Consider the following 23,676-nt stretch of genomic DNA (forward strand, 5'->3'; position numbering starts at 1 on the left):
AACAACAGCGTAAAACGATAACATCATCCAATGGAGAATGAAATTCATGATGATATAAATAGTAACGATCCAATCAAGCAGTTGGGAGGACTACAAAAGTTGAATCAGTGTTGGATCAATCAAGGAAAGGATCCAACTATCTTCTTTTCATCTATACTTAGGGTATGTTATATGATGTTTGTTGAGTGATCATCACACAATGATTGATGAGCAGAGTACTGATCCCCACTACTACTTTTACTATCAATCGACAGGTATTACAAGAATGTGATAACAAAACCACTAGAATATTAGCATATAATGTATTAAAGAGTTGTAAAGGAACTCAAAATGATTGGTAATACATCCTCATCTAAAAATAACTCATTGTACAATCTATAATCTAACTATTCCTCTTTCTTTCTTTTTCTATCTCTCTCTCTCTCTCTAGGTCATTAGCAATATCAATATTAGTAAAAGATTTAAATAGTGATGATGTAGAGGTTGTAATTAGTATATTGAAAACGTTGCCACATATATCACCGATATTGACAGAGTTGTTGATGATGGGTAATGCTGATTTTGGACCATTGGTTAGACATCAAAATCAATCGATTCGTAGATCTGCATTGGATACATTGGCTACATTGCTGTTTTATAGAAAGGCAGTGTTGCAACAATACAAATCATTTGTGACGACTGGATGGGAACTGGTGATTGATAGAATATTGGACGAACAACAACCAGCCGTCTACTTGTCGGCGTTTAATGCAGTGTCGATGCTGTTTTCAGAGATTACGCGATCGGTTAGTCACAGCGATGAGTTTGACAATGGTGTCGGACGTCGTCAGCAGTTGGGCATCTATGGTGATTTTGTGTGTGCACGTCTAGTCGACCACTTTGATCTGCTTTTGCAGCGTAGTGACCATATCGACCTAAACAACCGCCACGTGGCCGTCAACACGTTGACCTATCTCGCCGACACAATCTCACGTGCTGCAGGTGTGCCATACTGGCCTGCGACCGATGCACCCAAGCTATCGCAAAAGCACAAACATCTAACAACACCACAAAACATTGTATCGATATTGGTAGAACACTTTATGCAGTTGCTGGGTGTCGCCAACGACGCGTTGGTGTTTGCAGTTGGAAAGGCGATCCTCAACCTATTGCTCACACAACACAACCAACACAATGACACGTGGATCAACCCGGTGCTGACCGCCTTTGTCGGGTTGTTGCGTCGTGAGGGTGTTACTCTCAACCCTCTACCCATCCTATTGTCGGTTATGTGCGTCTTGCCAATGCTGACCGACGACCTGCTCCTCACTACGCTGTGCAAGATCTTCCCATCGATTCGCTCCATCTCTGACTCGAACCAACGTGTCAGCTACCTCATCCGCACCTTTGAGCTGCTCATTGAACGAAATGTTGCTACATCGGGCAAGAGCAACCTCATCGGCCCACTCATGCAAGACGCCTACCTCGTGTTGGCGTTCCAAGACGACACTAGCAGTTTCCGTGAAGAGGTTGTCGTGTCAATGATTGCCAGTCACCACAACATCCTCTCGAAATACCAGCAACCCCAGACACCATCATCACAAGTAAACTCGAATAATGGAAAGATCAATGCGACCAACCTATACTATCTACACCAAATCGCTCTAAACATATCCGAGGTGTGTCTCAAATGCGTTATCTGGCCGGGAGAGCGTATCTCTGCCATCGAGTATTGTCTTCGCTTTGTTGATTGGTTGTGTCGTGTCACATTGCAACAGCAACAACAACAACAACAGAATTCTGGTGCAGAGTCAACAACAAACGTCGAGTCATCACACAGCCAGAAACTATTGTCATTGTTACGTACTGACCTACTCGACTTTATCGCTATGATTCCATCCGACTATATTTGCTTGCAATCCATCTTTTTGGTGTGTCAACATCTACTCAAGTACCCATCCAACAACAAGGTGTATGAACAGAGTGACACGTCGTTGATTGTCAATATATTGCGTCGTAGATTCCTCTTTCTCGATAACCAACCCAAGCTTATGCAATACAATGGTAGTGTGCGTGACATGGTGATGGGTGTCAGTCAGTATGGACGTGCTCACCCCGCACAGCTCCACCCCATGTCTGGGTTCTGGTTGGGATCACTTGAATGCCTCTTTTTGCTCGGTGCCAACGTCAGCTCGGCTGAGACATTGGTCGGACGTGCTTTGGACGACATGTTGACCACCTATGCCTCCAACAAGGCCGTCGTGTCACGTGCACGATTCATTAAAAACGCGTTGCAAGGGTTCGTTGCATCACCAACACTCGCTACGTTGGCAGGTGTCGACTTTTCCTACTGTATCCCAATAGAGATGTTGGACAGCGCGTCTAGCCTGCGTTCAGCAACCGATATCTTTGCGTACGAGTGTAAAAAGGCCATCACGGGACTTGCAGGCGTACATTATGGTGCTTCGGTACGCGACCGTCCATGCCGCGACATTACACTCGTCAGCGGGTACTGCGACCCAGTCTGGATCGAGGTGTCGCACACTGCTCACCCCACACTGCACACCATCTCGTTGTCAGTGACCGTCACCAACGTCATCAACTTTGCCATCAAGAACTTGGTTGTCTTGGTTGGCTTGGCGGGCCATCTCGAGTTCCCACACCCACAAACACACTCCAAGCACAGTATTCCCAAACTGTTGCCCGAGAAGTGCTACACCTTTGAGTTGCCACTCTCTGTCACTGGCATCGATCTCAACTACGTCACCTTTTCTGTAACATATACGCATCCTAGTGGAATGGTCGAACTTGACCAAGGTATCACTCACAAGCAATCCGCCCAAATTGGTGGACTTGCTCCTTCGTCTAATCAACCTCAACAGTTGTCGCAATCATCGTCGACCTCTACTACCACCTCTACCTTGTCGTCGTCGTCGTCGAATCAACCATCACCTTCTACCACCCCATCATCCAGTCAGATTGCCATTACATCGTCGTCGTCGTCACAATCATCGCCTTCCTCATCGTCTACACAAACAGCAACCTCTCCCTCTGCTGCCAACTATGCCTCCTCGGCTGCATCATCCAATCTTTCCTCGTCGACCGCTCCAACACTCTCTCCAATGGTCCCCATCGAAACAAGATGCACCGACTATGTATTTGACTGGAACCAATTCCTGATCCCCTTTAAATACAACAAACATCAATTCCTCCAACAATGGCCACGTTACGAAGCATCCCTCATCATCGATGTCATCTTTGAAGGTCAAAACCTAGACGCTCAACTCATCAACACCTGTTTATTATCCTATCCACTTCATAATGTTCATTCAACTTATTTTGATGATTCAAATTTCCAAGTATGTAACAATCAATCAATCAATCAAATTGTTTGGAATAATAATAATATTTTACTAATTATTTATATTTAAATTTAGTTTGCATTTTCATCATCAACATGGTTTAATGATCAATTTTGTTTTATTTTATCTGGAGTAAACAAAATAGTAGATGGAGAAAGAAAAGAGATTCAAGGTAGATTTGAATTTAGATCATCAAATTCAGCAGTTCTCACCTCTTTCCAAAATATTATTGATCTATGGTTACAAAAACTACCAAGAACAACTGATAACTTTTTGGCTCGTCTTCAAAGTCCAGGTGAAATATCATTATTCTCTGATACAAATATTCCTCAACAACCTTCCACTGCCACTTCAACATCATCAACAAATGAATTAAATCTATTAAATCAATGGAAAGAAAAGAAACTTTCAAATACCGAAACAAAATCAACATTATTATCTATTGATCAAGAATTCTATTAATTTAAATAAATAAATAATGAATATATAAAGAAAATATTATTATTACAACTCCTCTGCTGTGTGCGTTCTAGTGTGTGACAGACAGCCGGCTGACGAATTTAATTTAATTGGTGGGGTATTATTAATAGTGTGCTGATTGTAATCCCTTTTTAGTCAAACTCGTTTAAGACGACAGCAATGAAAATTAATTTTATTCGCATCAGATATAAACCCCACTACCCACACCAACTAAATAAATTTAAATATTTAAATAATTACAGAGAGTGTTTCTTGGTATACCCTACCAACCTTCTCTCTCTCTCATACTCTATTTATCCGCTGATCACAAATTTTATTTCTTTTATGAAACTTGTTTCAAAAATCGTATGATATACAGATAATATTAGTGTTCTATTATTATCTCTCTCTCTCTTTCTCTCTATCTCTCTGACCTACTCTATCTATACAAATCCAACTCAAACTCTTAAACTTTAATTTAACCATTTCTCTTTCTCTTATTTTTTTTTTTCTTATCTACTTACCCATCTATCTATAGTCTTACAGCAACACAATCATTACTACAACCTATCAACAATCAAATCATTTATTTTAAATTCATTATCCAATCATGAACCCATTAATTATCATCTTTATTTTGTGTATCCTTGTATCATCTGTTTTTGCCAATATGTCTTGCAACAACCAATATGTCTTTGTCAACGACACCAATTCATTGTCATCATCATCATCTTTTTCATTGTTCAACCGTGTTGAACAACAATCTAAAATCATCCAAAATAAAAATATTTCTTTGTCTATGATGATGCAGCCATCATCCGTTTCATTGTTATCTTTTAATCATTTTGAACATCCAATCATTCTTATCAAAAACAAAAACAACAAAAACAAAAACAACAAAAACAAAAACCACAAAAACAATAATAATAATAATAACGATATCGATTCATCTATTTCACAAACCGAATTTGATTCAAATCATATTGTTTCTCAATGTCATTTTCCATCAAACCATACTTTTATTCCTGTCTATAACAAAAATATTAATAATAATAATAATTTAACTTTTAATTCAACAATGTCAATTTCAATTCCTTTAAATTTAAATGTTTTGTCCAAATCCCATTTCCAGTTACCATTAAGTCACTCAACCAACAACCATATTATTTTCTATGACGACAAAGAGGAGGAGGAAGAGGAAGAGGAAGAGTATGTTCAATTGAACAGCAACAGCAACAACAACACAATCTCATGTTTCAACCATGCAAGGTGTATTTTAACACATTCAACAACCAACAACCACATTCTTTTAGACAAGGAGGAGTTTGTTCAATTGAACAACAGCAGCAGCACACATTCATTAACATGTTTAGACCATGTTAAACATCAATCAATTCCTATTAATAATCGATCAAATAATAATAATAACTATTTTTCGTTATTTCAATCATCATCATTAATTTCACCTATTCCATTTTCATCTGATTATTTTAACTCTTCAAACACTTCCACATTATCATCATCAACATTATATTTATTATCAAATACAATTAATTCAACAAGATCAAATACAAGCCCATTTTCAAGATACTCTAGCAACATCTCAAGAATAGAAAACAACAATGCGGTAACAAGCTCTGACAATTTAAAGCATTTTACTGATACCTCTTCTTTTATTTTTATAGATACCAAAGTTGGCAACAATTATTTTGATACTCTCAACTGTTTCGCAACCAATCATTCAAATCATTCAACAATACAACAACAACAATTATCATCACCAATCAATCATGATACAATCCACACTCACAAATCAACTCACAATCCACATTCACAAATCATTCCACCATCCTCAAATAATAATAATAATAACAACAAAAATAATACCAATGAATCAGCCTCACTTATTATACATTCCATTTAATTCACTCATTATACATTCCATTTAATTCAAGTGATGTTTCGATCAATTGTCAATCATCACGATTACTCTTTAATCATTCAACAACCAACCATTTTCTTTTAGCAGAAGAGGAGCAGAAGGAGGTATCTTTTCAATTGAACAACAACAACAACAACACAACCACAATCTTATTGTTCAACCATGTTGAACATCATTCAATTCATAATTATAATAATAATAGTATTTCTTTCCATCAATCTACCATTTTATTTTATAATTCAAGTGATACTCAATGCCAATCCAATCATTCATTAGTTCCTGACAACAATAATAATTATTTATTTTTTAATTCATCCACAGTGTCAATTCCTTTTAATTTTCAATTACCATTAAATCACTCAACAACCAACAACCACATTCTTTTATATGTTCAATCGAACAGCAACAGAACAACTTCAATCCCATGTTTCGATCATCAACCAATCAATAATAATAATATTTCATTCTTCAATGTCCAACATTATTGATTCCATGTTTTAATACAAGTCATATTTTAACTCATTGCCAATCAAACAATCTCACATTCCTCACCAATCCATCCACCCTCCACATTCATCTCCGATCGACCCACAATCCTCAAACCATTGGACAATCTTCTAATAATAATAATAACAACAACAAAAATAAAAATACAAATACAAAAAATAATAACAACAAAAGACCAACAATTAATAATAATAATAATAACAATAACATCACAACAAATAATAATAATAATAATAATAATAATAATAATAATAATAATAATAATAATAATAATAATAATAAGTATTCCTCTTCCACAGACAGACCAACCCTTCGTTGTTCGCCAACCAATAATAATCGTAATATTATTACAATTTTAGCCAATCACTTCAATCCACAGCCATTAAAAAATACAAACCATAACAGCAATAATAACATTAAATTAAAAAATACAAATAACAACAACAACTCATCATCATCATCATCATTCTCATGTTTCAACCATGTTGAAACATTCATTTCAACCAACAAACAAAAAAAAAATAATAATAATAATAATTCTTCATTAAATCATCCAACATCCAATCATTACACTACTCCAACCATTTCAACAACCAATCATTTTGTTCCAACTCCATCTTTGTTCAATTTCAACTCTCCCACATTCACATTAAACAATCCAACAACAACAATCTCAATGTGTCCAATATCAACGACAAGACCATTTTCAACACACTCCATCGTTTCAAGATCTCAAAACAAAGCGGTAACAAGCTCTGACAATTTAAAGCATTTTACTGATACCTCTTTTATTTTTATAGATACCAAAGTTGGCAACAATTATTTTTATTCTCTCAACTGTTTCGGAACCAATCATTCAAATCATACAACAATACAAAGCCAACAATCATCATCATCACCAATCAATCATGATACAATCCTCGCCACAATCCACATTCACAATTCAACTCACAATCAATATTCACAAATCGCTCCACCATCCTCAAATAATAATAATAACTCCTTTTCATTTATTCACCCATTATTATCAATTAATATAGATTTTATTGTGCCCCAATGTCAATCACAACCATTAATTTCAAATTACTCAACCAACCACCCCATTCTTTTAGAAGAAAAGGAAAAGACTGTTCAATCGAACAACAACAACAACACAAACACAATCACAATCTCATTGTCCAACCATGTTGAACATCATTCAATTCATAATAATAATAATAATAATAATAATATTTCTTTCCATCAATCAACCATTTTATTTTATAATTCCAGTGATACATTATATCAAAGTCAATGTCAATCAAATCATACATTCTTTCCTGTTGACAACAACAACAATAATAATTATAATTTATCTTTTAATTCATCCACAGTTTCAATTCCTTTTAATTTAAATGTTTTGTCTCAATCCATGTCACCCATTCCATTAAACTCTAGCGATGTTTTGTTTCATTGTCAATCACCAAATCATTCAACAACCACCAACAATATTAATTTCGATCAGGAAGAGTCTGTTCAATTGAACAGCAACAGCAATACAATCTCATTTTCATATTTCAACCAATCAATTCCCATAGATAATAATAATAATAATAATATTTCATTCTTCAATGACCATCAACCATCGATTCCATGTTTTAAATCTAGTGATATTTTAACTCATTCAACAACCAACAACCACATTCTTTTAGACAAGGAGGGGTCTGTTCAATTGACAAATTCATTAACATGTTTAGACCATGTTAAAAACCAATCAATTCTTTTTAATAGTAATCAATCAAACAATAATGATTATTATTATTCATTAATTCATTCATCATCCATTTCTCCTAATCATTTCAACTCATACACATCATCAAACACATCATATATCTCAAATATATTCAATTCAACAAGATCAATTGCAAGTCCATTTAAATCAAGACACTCCAACATTTCAAGATTAAAAAACAACCCCACCAACACCAAATTAAAAAATACAAATAACAACAATAATACTTATTATACCAACAACTCATCATCATTCTCATTCTTCAACCATGTTGAACATTCATCTCAACCAACAATCAATCAAAAAATATTAATAATAATAACAACAATAATAATAACAATAACAAAAATACAAAAACAAATAACAACATCAATAACACAAGAACAACAAACAATAATAATATTACAATCTTTGCCGATCACTTCAACGCATCCACAATCCGTGTTCACCAATCCATCCAGACAACAAAAAATAATCCACCAAACAATAATAATTCATACAATACAAAAAATAACTTAAAAAATAATAATAACAAGAATACATTTGATAATAACAACAACAATATATTTTATATGTCACAATCCAACTCTTCCTCCTCCTTTTTTACCTCTTCGATATACATGAAACCCTCTCCTTGTTCACCAACAAAGAATAATAACATTACAATCTTTACCAATCACTCCAATCCACAATCCTCATTCACCAATCAATCATTCATTCATCACCAATCCGCTAGTCAGTTGCCCATTATCCCAAATCCAGTGATCAAGAGTACCAGTTTCTAAGCAACAATCACCATAATTCCTAGACCAACATAATTAACTCTGTATCAAATGTTGATAATTAATTATAAACTTACTGACTCATTTTCTTTTTATTTTATAGGTACACTAATCATTATTCTCTTCAACTCTTTTGGTAATAACAACATCTTAACAATACAATAATACAACAACATTAACTAATAATAATAATAACAATAACCAATAATATTAATAATAATTACAACAACCAACAACATTTACTGATAATAATAATAATAATAATAATTACAACAACAACCAATTACAATCCTCTTCTTTTCTAAAAAAAAGATATTCAATTACTTTTACCCAAGTGGTTTCCCTCTCTTCCTACTCTTTTCTTTTTATACATTTTCCGTTGCCGTCGTCCGTGTCCGTTGTCCAGTCCACCATCGTCCATCCATGTTCCACGTCCCTAGGCTTTTATACCCCAAAAAAGATATTCAATTACTTTTACCCAAGTGGTTTCCTTTACAAAAAGATATTCAATTACTTTTACCCAGAGGGTTTCCCAGGTTCGCCCCCGTGTAAGTCGATTTTCTTCGCATTGGGGGGCTTTTTTTTTTTTGGACTGTTCCCATGGTCTAAACAACCATGGGAACAACCAAAACTATATTTTTCTATTTCTTTCTATTTATTTCTTTCTTTCTCTCTTTTTTCCCTCTCTTTTTTATTATTTATTTAATAATTCTTTTACCCGCCAAATCAATATTATTTTTCTGACGAATTTAAAATTAATTAATTCATCATCAGAATTGTAATAATTATTTGTAACAAATATTTGTGACAATACAACTGTAGCAATATGTGTCTTTATAAATGTGTGCATCCAAAGATGGTTTATGGGTTTGTAACTTTAATTTATTAAAATTAAAAACTTTATAATAAAAATAAAATAAAAAAGCAACCACACCACTTCACCAACTCTGACTTTTTGATCAGACCATTTATTTATTTATAATTATTCATCATCACTTGTTACTCACAACCATATCAACATATATACATATAATATATATATATATATATATTATCTATAGATAGAGATATACTAGTTGAGTACTCGAGGTGGATAGAAAAGCAATGATGATATTTTAGAGAATATCAGCAATGTACTTTTGTTGATACATGATAGACTGTGGTGGATGGTAGATACTATTGGATCATCTGTCTACCTTCCATGGTACCATCTATTGTCTTTCCATCCACTATCGTCAGACATCATAAGTCTTCGCCAATCCCAGCCACCATTGCGCATTATCAACCATCCATAGTCCACCCGCCAAAAATTAGAAAATCAAGAATATATCATGTTTTATTGGGATCGATGGTTCATGAATATTCATTGGAATGATGGACCAATTAAAATAGAATCACAAAAGTCCAACTTTGAATGTCGTAATATTATTTTATTGACATGGACTGTAGTTGGGGTTTTGGTTATAATGATTGTTTAATACAAAGAAATAAATAAAATTAAAGATCTTTTAAATTATAATTAAATATAAGACTTAAACATTTCTATCTCATTCCATCCACCATTCATCCATCTATCATCCATCCATATCCATCCACCGTCCATCCACCGTCCATCATCCATCCATCTATCCATCTATCATCCATCCATCCATCCATCCATCCATCCATCCATCTATCCATCCATCTATCCACCATCCATCCATCTATCCATCCATCCATCCATCTATCCATCTATCATCCATCCATCTATCCACCATCCTCCATCCTCCACCATTCATCCACCCTCCACCATCCGTCCCCAGGTGATTATTAATTTTATTTTATTATATCAAAATACAAACCCAACAATAAATGTTATTTAATAAAGAATAGAAATCTTCATATCCAATCATAATAGTCAATGTCAATTAGGAATAGTAACATATTATCTTAATTCAACCATCGATTATAATAATCAAAAAAATAATAATGTTGAATGATATTAAATTGGCAATGAATATCATCTTGGATTTATGAATCAACTATGAATTCACTACGAGTTATTTTTCAAAGTGATATTGTAACAACAAACTACTCTCTTAAATATTATTTCCTTTTTTTTTTCCTATTTGTATTTGTAGTTACATCATGCATATTGCTTAAAATATGAATGATTATTTATAATTTGTATTTTTTACTGTATTATTAGTATATTGATTTATATATTATATTTGTCGCAAATGGTTGTCGTTGTTTGTTGTTATTTTATATTTGTTGTTGTTTTATATTTGTTTTTTTTTTTTTGATTTAATTCTTTTTCTTATTTGTCTTTAAATTTTGAATGACTTGTCCTCTTGAATTAGCATATTCACTGATGAACAAAGCAATCAATAAACCAAGACCGATGGCCAAAACAGCCAAAACAATCATATAAATGTTCTTGTTTGGAAGACCACTGGCAGAGAGTGCAAATAGTGAGAGTGTGAGGATACCCAAGATGGAAAGGAAAATGATCTTGTAGATGGCTTGTGGAACACCTGGCTTGACCAAAGATTCCATCAATTCGATTAACCATCCACCTTCTTCCTTTACTATTTTTTGTTGTTGTTCGAGTAATTGATCCTCTTCCTTTTTCTTTTCCTTTTTGACAGAGGCCACCGAGTTGACCTTGGCCTTCTTCTTTTGTTCCAATCTCTCCTTTTCTTGTTGTTGTCTTTGAATCTTCTTTTCCTCCTTTTTAGTGACGCTTGTTGATTTGTCGTCATAGTGACTGTTGTTCATGTCTTCATCGACGTCGAGGTAGTGCAAGATATGTTTCTTTTGTTGAATCTTTGGAGTGGCAACAACTGGTGGTGGAACTACCTTTTTGAAGGCTGGTTTCTTCTTTTCGGCAACAACTGGTGCTGGGGTTGATTCAGCAACAACCGATGAATCCTTCTTATTGTTCTTCTTCTTGTTATCCTTCTTTTCAGTAACTGGAGCTGGGGCAGCAGCAGCAGCAGCAACTGGAGCTGGAGTAGCAACAACAACTGGAGTTGGTGCAACAACAACTGGGGCTGGAGCAGCTACAACTGGAGGAGCAGCAGCAGCAGCAGCAGTAGTAGTGGTGGCGGTAGTGGTCTTCTTATCATCCTTTTTTGATTTGCTGCTCTTCTTGTTATCTGCAACAACTGGTGCTGGAACATCAGTAACACCAGCAATGTTTTCCTTTAACTCAAAAGGAGCACCTGTTGTTTGTTGTTTCTTCTTTACGACCATCTTTATATAATATAATATATCTATCACTACTACACAAATTATCAAAAGTCAACTGGTGCAATTAAAAGGAGGAGATCACAGAGGTGCGTCCCTCATCGGTCATCATCATTTTTTTTCAAAAGACACCCTTTCTGAATGAAGGTGACGACAACGACTCTGTCGAGAGTCTTAAAAAGTCAAAGCAAAAATGCCCGGCTTCACAATAAATTGGTCGCATACCCACAAGAGAATGGTGATAATTGTTCCATCATCTCTGGATAGATCCTCACATATCTATAAATAAATACATAGTGATGGATGAGGATAACCCCCAATGAACTCATTATCTATTTGTTTTATAGATAGACATACAGAGATGTTAAATTCCTTGTTCGTCTTTCCCTCTTCTTTATTGTTACTTTATCTATTCTATAAATATCAACTGGTGTAGGAATTCCTTATTTTATGAGTACAAATAGATAGATAAGATAATGATAATTATCTAAAAACAGAGATAGATTGATTGAAAGACACTACCACCACAACAACAGAACAGGTACCAGTGTCAAAGGTGACGATAGTGTCGCAACCAGGATGAAAGTAGCGGGAGTTATTCAAACGAACTTTTTAAAAATCGAAACTGCCCCAAAAGCAATTTTGTTCAAAAGCGTGAGGGAGAAGGAGAGAAAGAAAAATAAATATTTAATTATTTTTACTTTCAAAATACTACATACTGTAAGCGTCAAGTAGAATAAGAATATATAAACAATTCGAAGACTCGACAACTACGACATTGACTTGTATACAAGAATAATCAAACTAATCACTTAGTACTTTTATATATCAATACAACTTGCTACTATTACAACTATTACATATACATACATACATACATATAAACAGATATATACGACAAGATGGTATTTTTCGGTTCAAGAAAGCATGGTAGCATCTTTACCTTTAACAAGGATGATGGTTATTTAGAAGCACTTCTCCGTGGTTTCAGAAAGGGTATCTTGTCTGCTGCCGATTACACTAATCTTCGTCAATGTGATTCACTTGAAGGTAAGAACAACAACAACAACAACAATTACAACAGCAGCAACAGGAACAAGAACAAGAACAAAAAGACAAAAAGAGGTTTAATAGTACATGTATATTTTGGTTAAACAGACATGTGATAGATACTATTTAAAACAAAAAAATCAACATAGAAACCTCTTTAGTTTTTCTTTTCTTTTTTTTGGACAAGAGAATGAATATTTATTAATATCTTTTTTCTTTAATTCACCACACCAACAATTGTATATATCTATCTATTTAGATATGAAGTTACATCTCTCTCAGACAGATTATGGAGATTTCCTTGCAGGTGAACCATCACCCATTCACACTACAACCATGGCAGAAAAGGCTACACAAAAGTTGGTTGATGAGTTTATGCAAATCAGAAATCAATCGGTCGAACCACTTTCCACCTTCCTCGACTACATTTCCTATGGCTACATGATCGATAATGTCGTGTTGCTCATCACTGGTACCCTTCACGAACGTGACGTTTCAGAGTTGGTTGACAAGTGTCATCCACTCGGTATGTTCAAGTCAATGGCTACCTTGTCTGTCGTACACAACGTTGCCGATTTATACAACAACGTATTGATTGATACTCCACTTGCCCCATACATTCAAAACTGTCTCTCTGAAGAGGATTTGGATGAAATGAATATTGAAATTATTAGAAATACCCTCTACAAAGCCTATTTGGAAGACTTTTATGCTTACTGCAATGAATTAGGAGGTCAAACTTCTTTAATTATGAATGATATCCTCAAGGTAAATAATATATATATACATAGACAGATAGGACAAGATATTAATATCTAATATTTAATTTATTTTTTTCTTTTTTTAGTTTGAAGCCGATAGAAGATCAATTAATATTACAATCAATTCATTCGGTGCTACTGAATTGACAAAGGACGACAGAGAAAAATTATACCCATCTATTGGTTTGTTATACCCAGAAGGTACAACCAAGCTCAGCAAGGCTGAAGATGTCGACCACGTCAGATCAATCCTTGAAGTATACAGTGCCTACAAATCTTTCTTTTCCGAAGGTGTCAACGCTGAATCATCTTTGGAAGATGCTTTCTTTAAGCATGAAGTCCATTTGAATCGTATGGCTTTTGAAGGTAAGAAAGAGAAAGAACAAATTTCATCAGTTTATAATAATATTTATTTATTAATCACATTATTTAATTTAATTTTCTTTTAGATCAATATGGTTATGGTGTATTTTTCGCCTACGTTAAATTAAGAGAACAAGAAATTAGAAACATTGTCTGGATTGCAGAATGTATCAGTCAAAACATGAAATCAAAGATTGATCAATTCATTCCAATCTTTTAAAAGCACAGTAACACTATTAATAATTCCCCAATGATAATAATAATAACAAAAATATAAAAGCACCAAAAACAATGTTAAAATAATATTTAATAAATACAAAGTTGTGTACATTTACAACAAACAAATAGACATGGACCATTTTTCTTTTTTCTTTTTCTTTTAAAAATACAAATGTTTAAATATATACCAATTTATTTTATATATTATGGATCACACTTTTTAGTTTTAATTACTTTAGTGTTTGCGTTATTTACTACTACTACTGGATTGATGCATTAAATCAAGTTGATTTGTAACTCTTGCCAAATTATACAAGATTTGGAGAAACAGCTTTGGGTTTACAGAACTATGGATATCCATTGGGCTGGGTACGTCTTGGTCTTGTAGACCAAGAGTATTACACGCTTGACAAAAGTTTATAATATTTTCAATTTGAAAGAATGCAGATGGGGTATGATTAATCTTTTTAATCAATGTTTTATTTGCAAGTGCATTTACCAATCTATACAAAATAAATTGTTGATAGGTTAGTTTAAATTATTATTATTATTATTAATAATACATTTTACTTACTGACAAAGTACTACACCACTTCTTAGATGATGTGATAATGGACAATCATTTGGTAAATGAGGACTAGTATCTTTTAATTCCAAATTAAGAGTTCTTGAAATCCAATTTTTCATTTCTTCCTCTTGTTCATCTAATGACTTTCTAGAAGATAATGATGAGATTGGGTGTTTTTTACTGTTGGTTGCCGCTAATAATGATATTGATGATTGATTGTCTTTGGTGGTTAGATTATTTTTACTTGGTGATCTTGGTACTACAAAACTACCAGGTTGATAGTTTGGATTTTTCATGGTTGATGATTTCTTTAGAGGTGATGATAATATATTACATTGTTGGGAGTTGTTGTCTCCTACAACACCATTGTTATTGTTGTTGTTGCTGTTGGTTATATTTAGTTTGGTTGGTGATGGAGAATGATCACGAGAAGTGGATGCACTGCTAGAGTGAGTTGATGATGATCTCGATCGACTGGTTCTTGGTGAACTTGGTGCCGATCTACTAACTGTTATATCAAGATTATTGGATTTGAGTGATGTATTATTGTCTTGAAGACGAACAGTATTATTATCATCAATGATTAGAGTTGGTGTAATTTTTGGTATTTTAAATATTGTCTCATTATTATTATTAATATTAATAGATGGTGTTGGTATATTATTATTATTACTGGTTGCGTTATTATTATTTTGGATATTGATGACAGGATTATTATTATTATTATTATTATTGACAGTAAGATGATGTTGTTGATGTTTAGTTGGAATGGTAGGTGTAGATGGTAATGCTTGTAATATTTGAATCAAATCATTCTTTAGATGTAATATATTGGTAAATGTAGCACTATGCATGTACAATTCAACATTATTTACCTTTCCACTCAACTATAATAATAATAATAATAGTAGTAGTGTATTGGATATTAATATTTTTATATTTAATATGATGGAATATGTATACATACAATGGGAGAAGAAGGTGATTCAATTTCTCTATCGGTCACCTTTTTTCGGTATAAGCTATTCTTTAATTCTTTAACCAGTTCATAGAGATCGGCAATCTCTGCATCGATCAAATATCTCCATTCAGATTCATTGTCAAGAGCGTTATTATGTGATGAGTTGTTATTTGGTGATATCTTTGATGAACTAGCAGCACTAACATTGAGATTAGAGTCTGATGAAGAGGATGTAGTTGATGATTTGATAGCACTACCACTACTACTACCAATACTACTACTATTATTATCTTGTGTTGTGTTACCTCCTGCTACTCCACTTGTTGGACGATAATGACTTACTTGATACTTTATACTATTCAATTCACTTTGAAAGAGATTGTTTAGTTTACCAATAGCATTCTCCAACAACCCGTTTGTAGCTAAAGGAGGATAGGATGATGCTTCAGACGACGATGATGATGAAGACGATGATGCAAAGGGAGTTGTAAATGTTGAATAAAGTGTATCCAAATCGACCTTGTAATTATCAATTACTATATTACCATCTTCTTCCCCTTCGTTATGATGATGATGATGTTGTTGATTCTGATTCTGTTTGTTCTTTTGCTGTTGTTGCTGTATATCATCTTTTAAAGTCTCTATCAATACATCCATATTGTTTGTTGTCCCTTCTTGTTTCTTCTTTTCTGGATGAACAACAAAGATCTTTGTTTCCTTTGCTTGATGGTAAGAAAAGAGTGTAACACAAAACTCATGTTGAGCTGGAGATGCATAATCAAAATTTTTATCTTTGTGTTGAAGAGTTGTAATGATTGATCAAAAATTCAAAGAATGATGATATTGGTTCATTCATTCATGCGTTGGATTGACTTGTTAGTTAAAGTGTATATTCTCTTGAATTTAAAAGATTGGTATTCATATGAACCTATTAGTTTATCTCATTGGCATGTCAATAGGATTGAAGTTCAATGAAATAGGTTAAAAAGTGAGGATTCAGGACGAATGATGATGATGATGATGATACGAGTATTGTTGAATATTCACAGATACACGTGTGTTTTGTTTGGTGTTGACAACCCCCTATATATCCTATCCTATTCCCAAATGTCAAAGTAGTACCAATATTGATTGCCAACTAATTACTACTTCTCTACTCATATGACTGGATGTGTCGGTGTAATTGCCGTCTGTCTCGGTCCAAATTTCCAAAAGAGTACTTACTATCTTACTCTTATAATCCTAGGTATGAAATACCCCTTGAATCGAAAGAAGAGAGTTTGTTTATTGAAACATCCACATTCAATTGACAACATTTCCTTGGTTAGACTCCCAGTCATAAATTTGGCTCAGTGTGCGAGGGGCTGCCACATCCGATCGGAATTACAACTGGGTGTTTTGAATAGAATGGTTGGATGTCCAGTTCGGGCAACTTTGTTTTGCTTCTGATCAGATTTTTTTGAGCGTGGTCTGTAAAACTAGTGACATTGCGTCCATGACGCGACTGTCGCGAAAGAAAACAACAATGAGGAGTCTGTGAGAACATAAACAAGGAGGAGGAGGGAAACACCTTCACTTATAAATAAATGAATTATAATTAGAATTAGTTATTTATATTTTCAAACCCCGTAGCTCTTAGCTTAGAGTTTTCTACCTTTTCTTGTACCTCAACACACAACGACATCAAGATCATCGCAGCGTCATTGGTGACGCCAACAAGAGGTAATTCTTTGCTGTTTGTTTTATTTACATCCCCCATTCTCACCCACTACTCATACAAAGAGAGAGATAGATTCAAAATTTATTTATTTATTCTCATATATCACTCGTTGACAAAAGCAACTAAAGTTGTACAATTACGTTCATTTCTTTTTAAACAAATAAAACGTAAGAGACGCACCACAACATTGCAACAGAGTGTTTTTTTTAAAAATATCACACACCAACTATCAATCGAATCAATCAAATCAAAATCACTATACTACTCATTGTAAAACAACAACAACATCAATCGACAACACATTAATACCTCTTTAACCTTCCTTTTTGGGGTAAAAGCGCCATCGATGATGTTTCAACTGATCACCCCCAAACCCTCCCCTCCACCCATTCACTCACTCATATGTATTCACTCACCACTCATATTAATTGGGGGGTGCTGTTGTTGATGTGGAAGACAACCAAACCACCACATTTTCTTTGTTTAAATTTCATGTTGTGTTGCGATTGATCATCAGTGTTATTCTTATTTTATTTATTCTTTCTTCCCTTCTTCTGATTCTTCTTCTTTTGTTAATCCAACCCACTACCCAACCACCGCCTCCACCACCTTAACTATTTACTTGTCGACAATATCGTTGCATCATATCAGATTTCGAACACATACATATATATACTTCCATTTTAATATTTATATTAATTTTTAAAAAACTATATTAACTCTCTTTTATAAACTTATTTTATTATTTATAAATTGATTTCTATTTTTTTTTAGAATTAATTATTTATTTATTTATATTATTTCCAGAGAAAAGAGATCATAGTGATTGATATATATATATATAGTATTTAGGAAATGACACAACAAAATGATGTCGAGATGGCAAATCTCGACTCTAAAACAACCAAGAAAAAGATCAAAAAGGTTGAAAAGGAAGTACCAGGGTTTGGTGGTCGTCCAAGCCCGGAGGAGAAAGCTAATCCATTGTCTAGATTAACGTATTGGTGGGCAGACAGTTTTGTTTGGTTCTGTTTCCGCCATGTATTACAAATTCACCATCTTCCAGATTTAGCTACGTTTGATAGATCATCTACCATTGTTAAAAAGATGGAAGAACAATGGAATTTGGAATTAAAGAAACCACAGTATGTGTTTGACCATAACACATTTATATATTTGTTCTATCTATTACACTGAATATATCACCACAAATATTAATATTAATAATTCAATCTCCTTTTTTCCCCTTTTTATTTTAATATTTTTAGACCATCATATACAAAAGCAGCAGTGAGAGCATTTGGACCATATTTTGCAATTAGTTGGATATTCTATGCAATCTATGCAGCTTCACAATTTGTCGGCCCAGAATTACTCAGTCGTATGGTTATCTATGTAACCGAGGTTAGATTGATGGATGCTGGTGTACCAGGTGTAGATGTCGACGTTAATATGGGTTATTATTATGCAGTTGCCTTGTTTGGGTCTGCTATGATTGGTTCATTTTGTCTATACCAATCCAATATGATTAGTGCTCGTGTAGGTGATTGGATGCGTTCAGCTATTGTTTGTGATGTTTATAGAAAATCACTTCGTCTTAGTAATGATGGTAAGTCAAATTTAAAACATATATACACAATTATAATAATTGATTATTATTATTATTATTTCTAATCACACACTTTCTATTTTCTATTTCTATTTTCTATTTTCTATTTTCTATTTTCTATTTTCTATTTTCTATTTCTATTTTCTAAATTTCTCAGCAAGAGCATCAACATCACCAGGAGAAATTGTCAATCTTATGAGTAACGATGCTCAACGTATGGTAGAAGTATTTTTATTGATCAATAATGGTGTCTTTGCGCCATTCCAAATTATAGTTTGTATTGTATTGATGAATCGTGCAATTGGATGGCCTACATTTATTGGGTTGGCACTCATGCTTTTCATGGCACCACTCAATGGTGTAGCTGCCAAGAAATTGACAGAGATTCGTCGTGCTATGATTGCCTATACCGATGCGCGTGTCAAAACAACCAATGAAATCCTACAAGCCATTAAAATCATTAAATTGTATGCATGGGAAGACAGTTTTGCCAAAAGAGTATTAGAAAAACGTGGTCTTGAAATTAAATATCTTTATAAATTCTCTTATGTTGTATGTATCAAACATTAACAAGTATATATATATATATATATATACCTATACTCTATTTTCATTCTTTTTCATATAAAATATATATTAACCTTTCCACCATTTTTTTAATGAATATTAAATTTTAGAGAGCAGGATTAATTTTTATTGTTGCAGCTGTACCTACAATGGTGAGTGTATTGGTATTCTCTACTTATTATGGATACAACAAGACATTGAATGCGGCCAAGATCTTTTCAGCATTGGCTTATTTAAATATTCTTCGTTTGCCACTTGGTTTCCTTCCCATTATCATTGCATTGGTCGTTCAGTTGCAAATTGCAACTGGTAGAATCGGTCAGTTCCTCCAGAACCCCGAAATTGTTCCACTTTTAGAACCAACAGATCCCACTAAACCCGTTGGTGTATACATTGATAATGGTAGATTTACATGGGGTAAAAAGGATGCTGATAAGACTGCTGGTGGTGCAACTGGAGCTGAACAAGCACCTGCCAAACGTGGTGGTAAAAAGAAAAAGGGTAAAAAGCAACAGCAGGCTGCAGGAGGAGAGGTCGCATCTACTACACCACAACAACAAATGGTTGGAGTAGGAGGACCAGATGTAGACGGTAGCACGGTGACAGGAGGATCATTCTTGTCGGATGGAGAGAAAAAGGAATTCACATTGAGCGACATTACATTGTCGTGTACTGGACCGACCTTAACAATGGTGGTTGGTAGTGTTGGTAGTGGCAAGTCGTCGTTGTGTCAGGCAATGCTCGGAGAGATGAACTCTATCGATGGGTCGGTTGCTGTGCGTGGTAAGATTGCGTATGTCGCACAACAAGCCTGGATCATCAATGCATCGCTGCGTGACAATATCGTGTTTGGATCAGAGTTTGATGAAGTCAAGTATCAACGTGTTCTACAGGCATGTGCATTGGAACGTGACATTGAACTCTTTCCACAAGGTGATTTGGTAGAGATTGGAGAACGTGGTGTCAACTTGAGTGGTGGTCAAAAGCAACGTGTCTCGATTGCTAGAGCTGTCTACAACGATGCAGACATTTATATTCTCGATGACCCATTGTCAGCTGTCGATGCACATGTAGGCAAACACTTGTTTTACAAGACTATCACCGGTATACTAAAGTCAAAGACTGTTATCTTGGCAGCCAACCAACTCAACTATCTACCATTCGCCGACAACGTCATTGTCATGAACCACGGTTACATTAGCGAGCGTGGAACCTACCAACAAATCATGGAGAGCAAACAAGAGTTCTCTAAACAACTTGAAGCTTACGGTATCGACGATACTGTTCGCGAGCAAAATGGTGGTAGTTCAACTCCTGCAGAATCTGAAGAGTTGACTGTTGGTGTTGACAAGAATGCAGTAGTTGTACCACCTGTTGCTGTCTCTACTAAACAAGATTCATCATTAGTTATAATGGAAGAAGAGAAATCTAAACCAAAAGAGAAAGCAGAACTTAAAAACAAAGATGGTAAACTCATTTCACAAGAGGAACGTGAGAGTGGGTCAGTTTCACTCAAAATTTATTTCAAGTATTTTGAGAGTGGTGGACTACTCTTTTTTGCATTTGTATTTGTTCTCTTTTTGTTTGATACTGGTACACGTACAGTTACCGATTGGTGGTTGTCTCATTGGTCAAACGAACAGCTAACAGGCAATGACTCGGGACTGTCAGATGTACAATACCTCTACATTTACATTGGTATTGGTGTAGGATCGGTACTCATCTCTGGTGCACGTAATATCTTTTACTTTACCTATACTGTCAAAGCAGGTCTTGTACTACACAACCAATTGTTTAAAGCTTTGTTAAGAGCACCCATGTGGTTCTTTGACACTACTCCGTTGGGTCGTATCATCAATCGTTTTACTCGTGATCTTGACGGTATCGACAATTTGCTAGCACCGGCACTCAGTCAGTACTTGGTGTTCTTTACAACGGTCGTCGCCACCCTTATCATCATCTCGATCATCACACCGTTCCTTTTGGTTCCACTTGCACCCATCATCATCATCTACTACATCTTACAGTATTTCTATCGTTTCACTAGTCGTGAGTTACAGCGTCTCGAGTCGATCTCTAGATCACCCATTTTCGCACACTTTGGTGAGACGTTGTCTGGTGTGCAGACCATCCGTGCCTACCGCCAACAAGACATCAACATTGTATCGAACCAGACCAAGCTAGACACCAACAACAACTGTTATCTCACACTCCAAGCCATGAACCAGTGGCTCGGTCTCCGTCTAGATGTGCTCGGTAACCTTGTCATCTTTTTCGCCGCCGTCTTTATTACTGTCGACCGTGGCAGTATCTCACTCTCCAACATTGGTCTCTCTCTATCCTACGCTCTCTCGATCACGGGTAACCTCAACAGAGCTACACTCCAAGGTGCCGATCTCGAAACCAAGATGAACAGTGTAGAACGTCTCGTACACTATATCAACGGACCCGAGGAAGCTCAACAAGTCATTGAAACATGTAGACCTGAAAAAGAGTGGCCTCAACACGGTCAAATCACCTTCGACAACCTTGTCATGCGTTATCGTGAGGGATTGGACCCCGTCCTCAAGGGCATCAGCTGCAACATCCTCCCTCAAGAAAAGATCGGTATCGTCGGTCGTACAGGTGCCGGCAAGAGTTCCATCGTACTCGCTCTCTTCCGTCTCATCGAAGCTTCCGAAGGTCGTATCCTCATCGACGGCAAAGACATCGCTCAATACGGTCTCAAAGATCTCAGACGTAACCTCAGTATCATCCCTCAAGACGCTGTCATGTTCTCTGGTACTCTTCGTGACAATCTCGATCCATTCCAAGAAAGTACTGATGAACAACTTTGGGATCTCCTTGAAAAGACTCAATTAAAGAAAGTTGTCCAAGAAATTGAAGGTGGTCTTTTATCAAAGGTTACAGAGAATGGTGATAATTGGTCTGTTGGACAACGTCAACTTATTTGTCTTGGTCGTGCTCTTTTACGTAAACCAAAGATCCTCGTCCTAGATGAAGCAACTGCCTCGGTTGATTCAAATACAGATTATCTAATTCAAAAGACTGTAAGAGAGAATTTCAGTGATTGTACCATTTTGACCATTGCTCACCGTCTCAATACTATTATGGATTCTGATCGAATTATGGTTATGAATGCTGGTCTCATCGAAGAAATGGATACCCCACACAATCTACTTCAAAATCAATCATCATTGTTATCTTGGTTGGTTGAGGAGACGGGCGCTCAAAATGCAGCACTCTTACGTAAAATGGCTGCTACCAAATCTTTAAATGTTGATTTATTAAATACTCCATCAACTCCTCAATTAGGAAGAGACCAACAACCTGAAAATACCAACAACAACAATATTGTTGCTCCTCCCACTGACAACAACAATATTGACAACAACAACAACAACAACAATATTGTTGCTCCTCCTCCCTCTGACAACAACGAAAATAATAATAACGACAATAATTAATAAACATATATAATAATAATAAACAACCTTTTTATTTATTAAAAATTCATAGAACCGGTGTACCCTTACCCTTTACCGTTTTTAGTATAGTCTATATGATGTGATATCGTTTAGATATCTATCTGTCTTTGATAATTGATAGATAGATCTATATTTGGTAATAGTACGACCCAAACGAAAGGAAACAAAGCCTTGGAAGCATTTTTTGTTGGAAGTTCCAACTTTGTTTTTTTAACAATTTTAGGTAAATTCAAAGAAGACAAGAAGAATAATCAGCATACACGACAAGAACTGAGCGTGAGGGGTTTGTTTTTAATTTATTTTTTGAATGCGCGAATATTGTTGATATAAAATGGAT

At 35.0% G+C, this 23,676-nt stretch overlaps 7 protein-coding genes across 7 annotated transcripts; 4 read left to right on the forward strand and 3 right to left on the reverse strand.

Moving 5' to 3' along the window:
- Nucleotides 1-330: 330 nt before the first annotated feature.
- On the forward strand, nucleotides 331-3,803 carry DFA_01041 (armadillo-like helical domain-containing protein; the record flags this gene model as incomplete). The annotated part of the gene is made up of 3 exons (XM_004358959.1): nucleotides 331-368; nucleotides 431-3,338; nucleotides 3,417-3,803. The coding sequence occupies 3 exons, from the start codon at nucleotides 331-333 to the stop codon at nucleotides 3,801-3,803; spliced, it is 3,333 nt and encodes a 1,110-aa protein (XP_004359016.1).
- A 667-nt stretch (nucleotides 3,804-4,470) lies between these two features.
- On the forward strand, nucleotides 4,471-8,967 carry DFA_01042 (uncharacterized protein; the record flags this gene model as incomplete). Its single annotated transcript, XM_004358960.1, has 5 exons — nucleotides 4,471-5,450; nucleotides 5,756-6,064; nucleotides 6,250-7,950; nucleotides 8,403-8,755; nucleotides 8,906-8,967. The coding sequence occupies 5 exons, from the start codon at nucleotides 4,471-4,473 to the stop codon at nucleotides 8,965-8,967; spliced, it is 3,405 nt and encodes a 1,134-aa protein (XP_004359017.1).
- A 1,398-nt stretch (nucleotides 8,968-10,365) lies between these two features.
- DFA_01043 (uncharacterized protein) lies at nucleotides 10,366-10,533 on the reverse strand (the record flags this gene model as incomplete). The annotated part of the gene is made up of 1 exon (XM_004358961.1): nucleotides 10,366-10,533. One exon carries the CDS (start codon nucleotides 10,531-10,533, stop codon nucleotides 10,366-10,368), a length of 168 nt encoding a protein of 55 aa, XP_004359018.1.
- A 555-nt stretch (nucleotides 10,534-11,088) lies between these two features.
- On the reverse strand, nucleotides 11,089-12,362 carry DFA_01044 (uncharacterized protein; the record flags this gene model as incomplete). Its single annotated transcript, XM_004358962.1, has 2 exons — nucleotides 11,089-12,039; nucleotides 12,327-12,362. 2 exons carry the CDS (start codon nucleotides 12,360-12,362, stop codon nucleotides 11,089-11,091), a joined length of 987 nt encoding a protein of 328 aa, XP_004359019.1.
- A 573-nt stretch (nucleotides 12,363-12,935) lies between these two features.
- Nucleotides 12,936-14,427, forward strand: vatD-2 (vacuolar ATPase subunit DVA41; the record flags this gene model as incomplete). The annotated part of the gene is made up of 4 exons (XM_004358963.1): nucleotides 12,936-13,083; nucleotides 13,343-13,851; nucleotides 13,931-14,210; nucleotides 14,294-14,427. 4 exons carry the CDS (start codon nucleotides 12,936-12,938, stop codon nucleotides 14,425-14,427), a joined length of 1,071 nt encoding a protein of 356 aa, XP_004359020.1.
- An 86-nt stretch (nucleotides 14,428-14,513) lies between these two features.
- On the reverse strand, nucleotides 14,514-18,357 carry DFA_01046 (uncharacterized protein; the record flags this gene model as incomplete). The annotated part of the gene is made up of 6 exons (XM_004358964.1): nucleotides 14,514-14,583; nucleotides 14,741-14,929; nucleotides 15,001-15,881; nucleotides 15,962-16,746; nucleotides 17,143-17,197; nucleotides 18,352-18,357. 6 exons carry the CDS (start codon nucleotides 18,355-18,357, stop codon nucleotides 14,514-14,516), a joined length of 1,986 nt encoding a protein of 661 aa, XP_004359021.1.
- Nucleotides 18,358-18,530: 173 nt separating this feature from the next.
- Nucleotides 18,531-23,318, forward strand: abcC3 (ABC transporter C family protein; the record flags this gene model as incomplete). The annotated part of the gene is made up of 4 exons (XM_004358965.1): nucleotides 18,531-18,820; nucleotides 18,944-19,284; nucleotides 19,442-19,836; nucleotides 19,962-23,318. The coding sequence occupies 4 exons, from the start codon at nucleotides 18,531-18,533 to the stop codon at nucleotides 23,316-23,318; spliced, it is 4,383 nt and encodes a 1,460-aa protein (XP_004359022.1).
- Nucleotides 23,319-23,676: the final 358 nt, after the last annotated feature.

Source organism: Cavenderia fasciculata (genome assembly GCF_000203815.1).
Source record: "Cavenderia fasciculata unplaced genomic scaffold Scf_Dfasci-F-a-25c12.r2-5, whole genome shotgun sequence".
In the NCBI taxonomy this organism is placed as follows: Eukaryota; Evosea; class Eumycetozoa; order Acytosteliales; family Cavenderiaceae; genus Cavenderia; species Cavenderia fasciculata.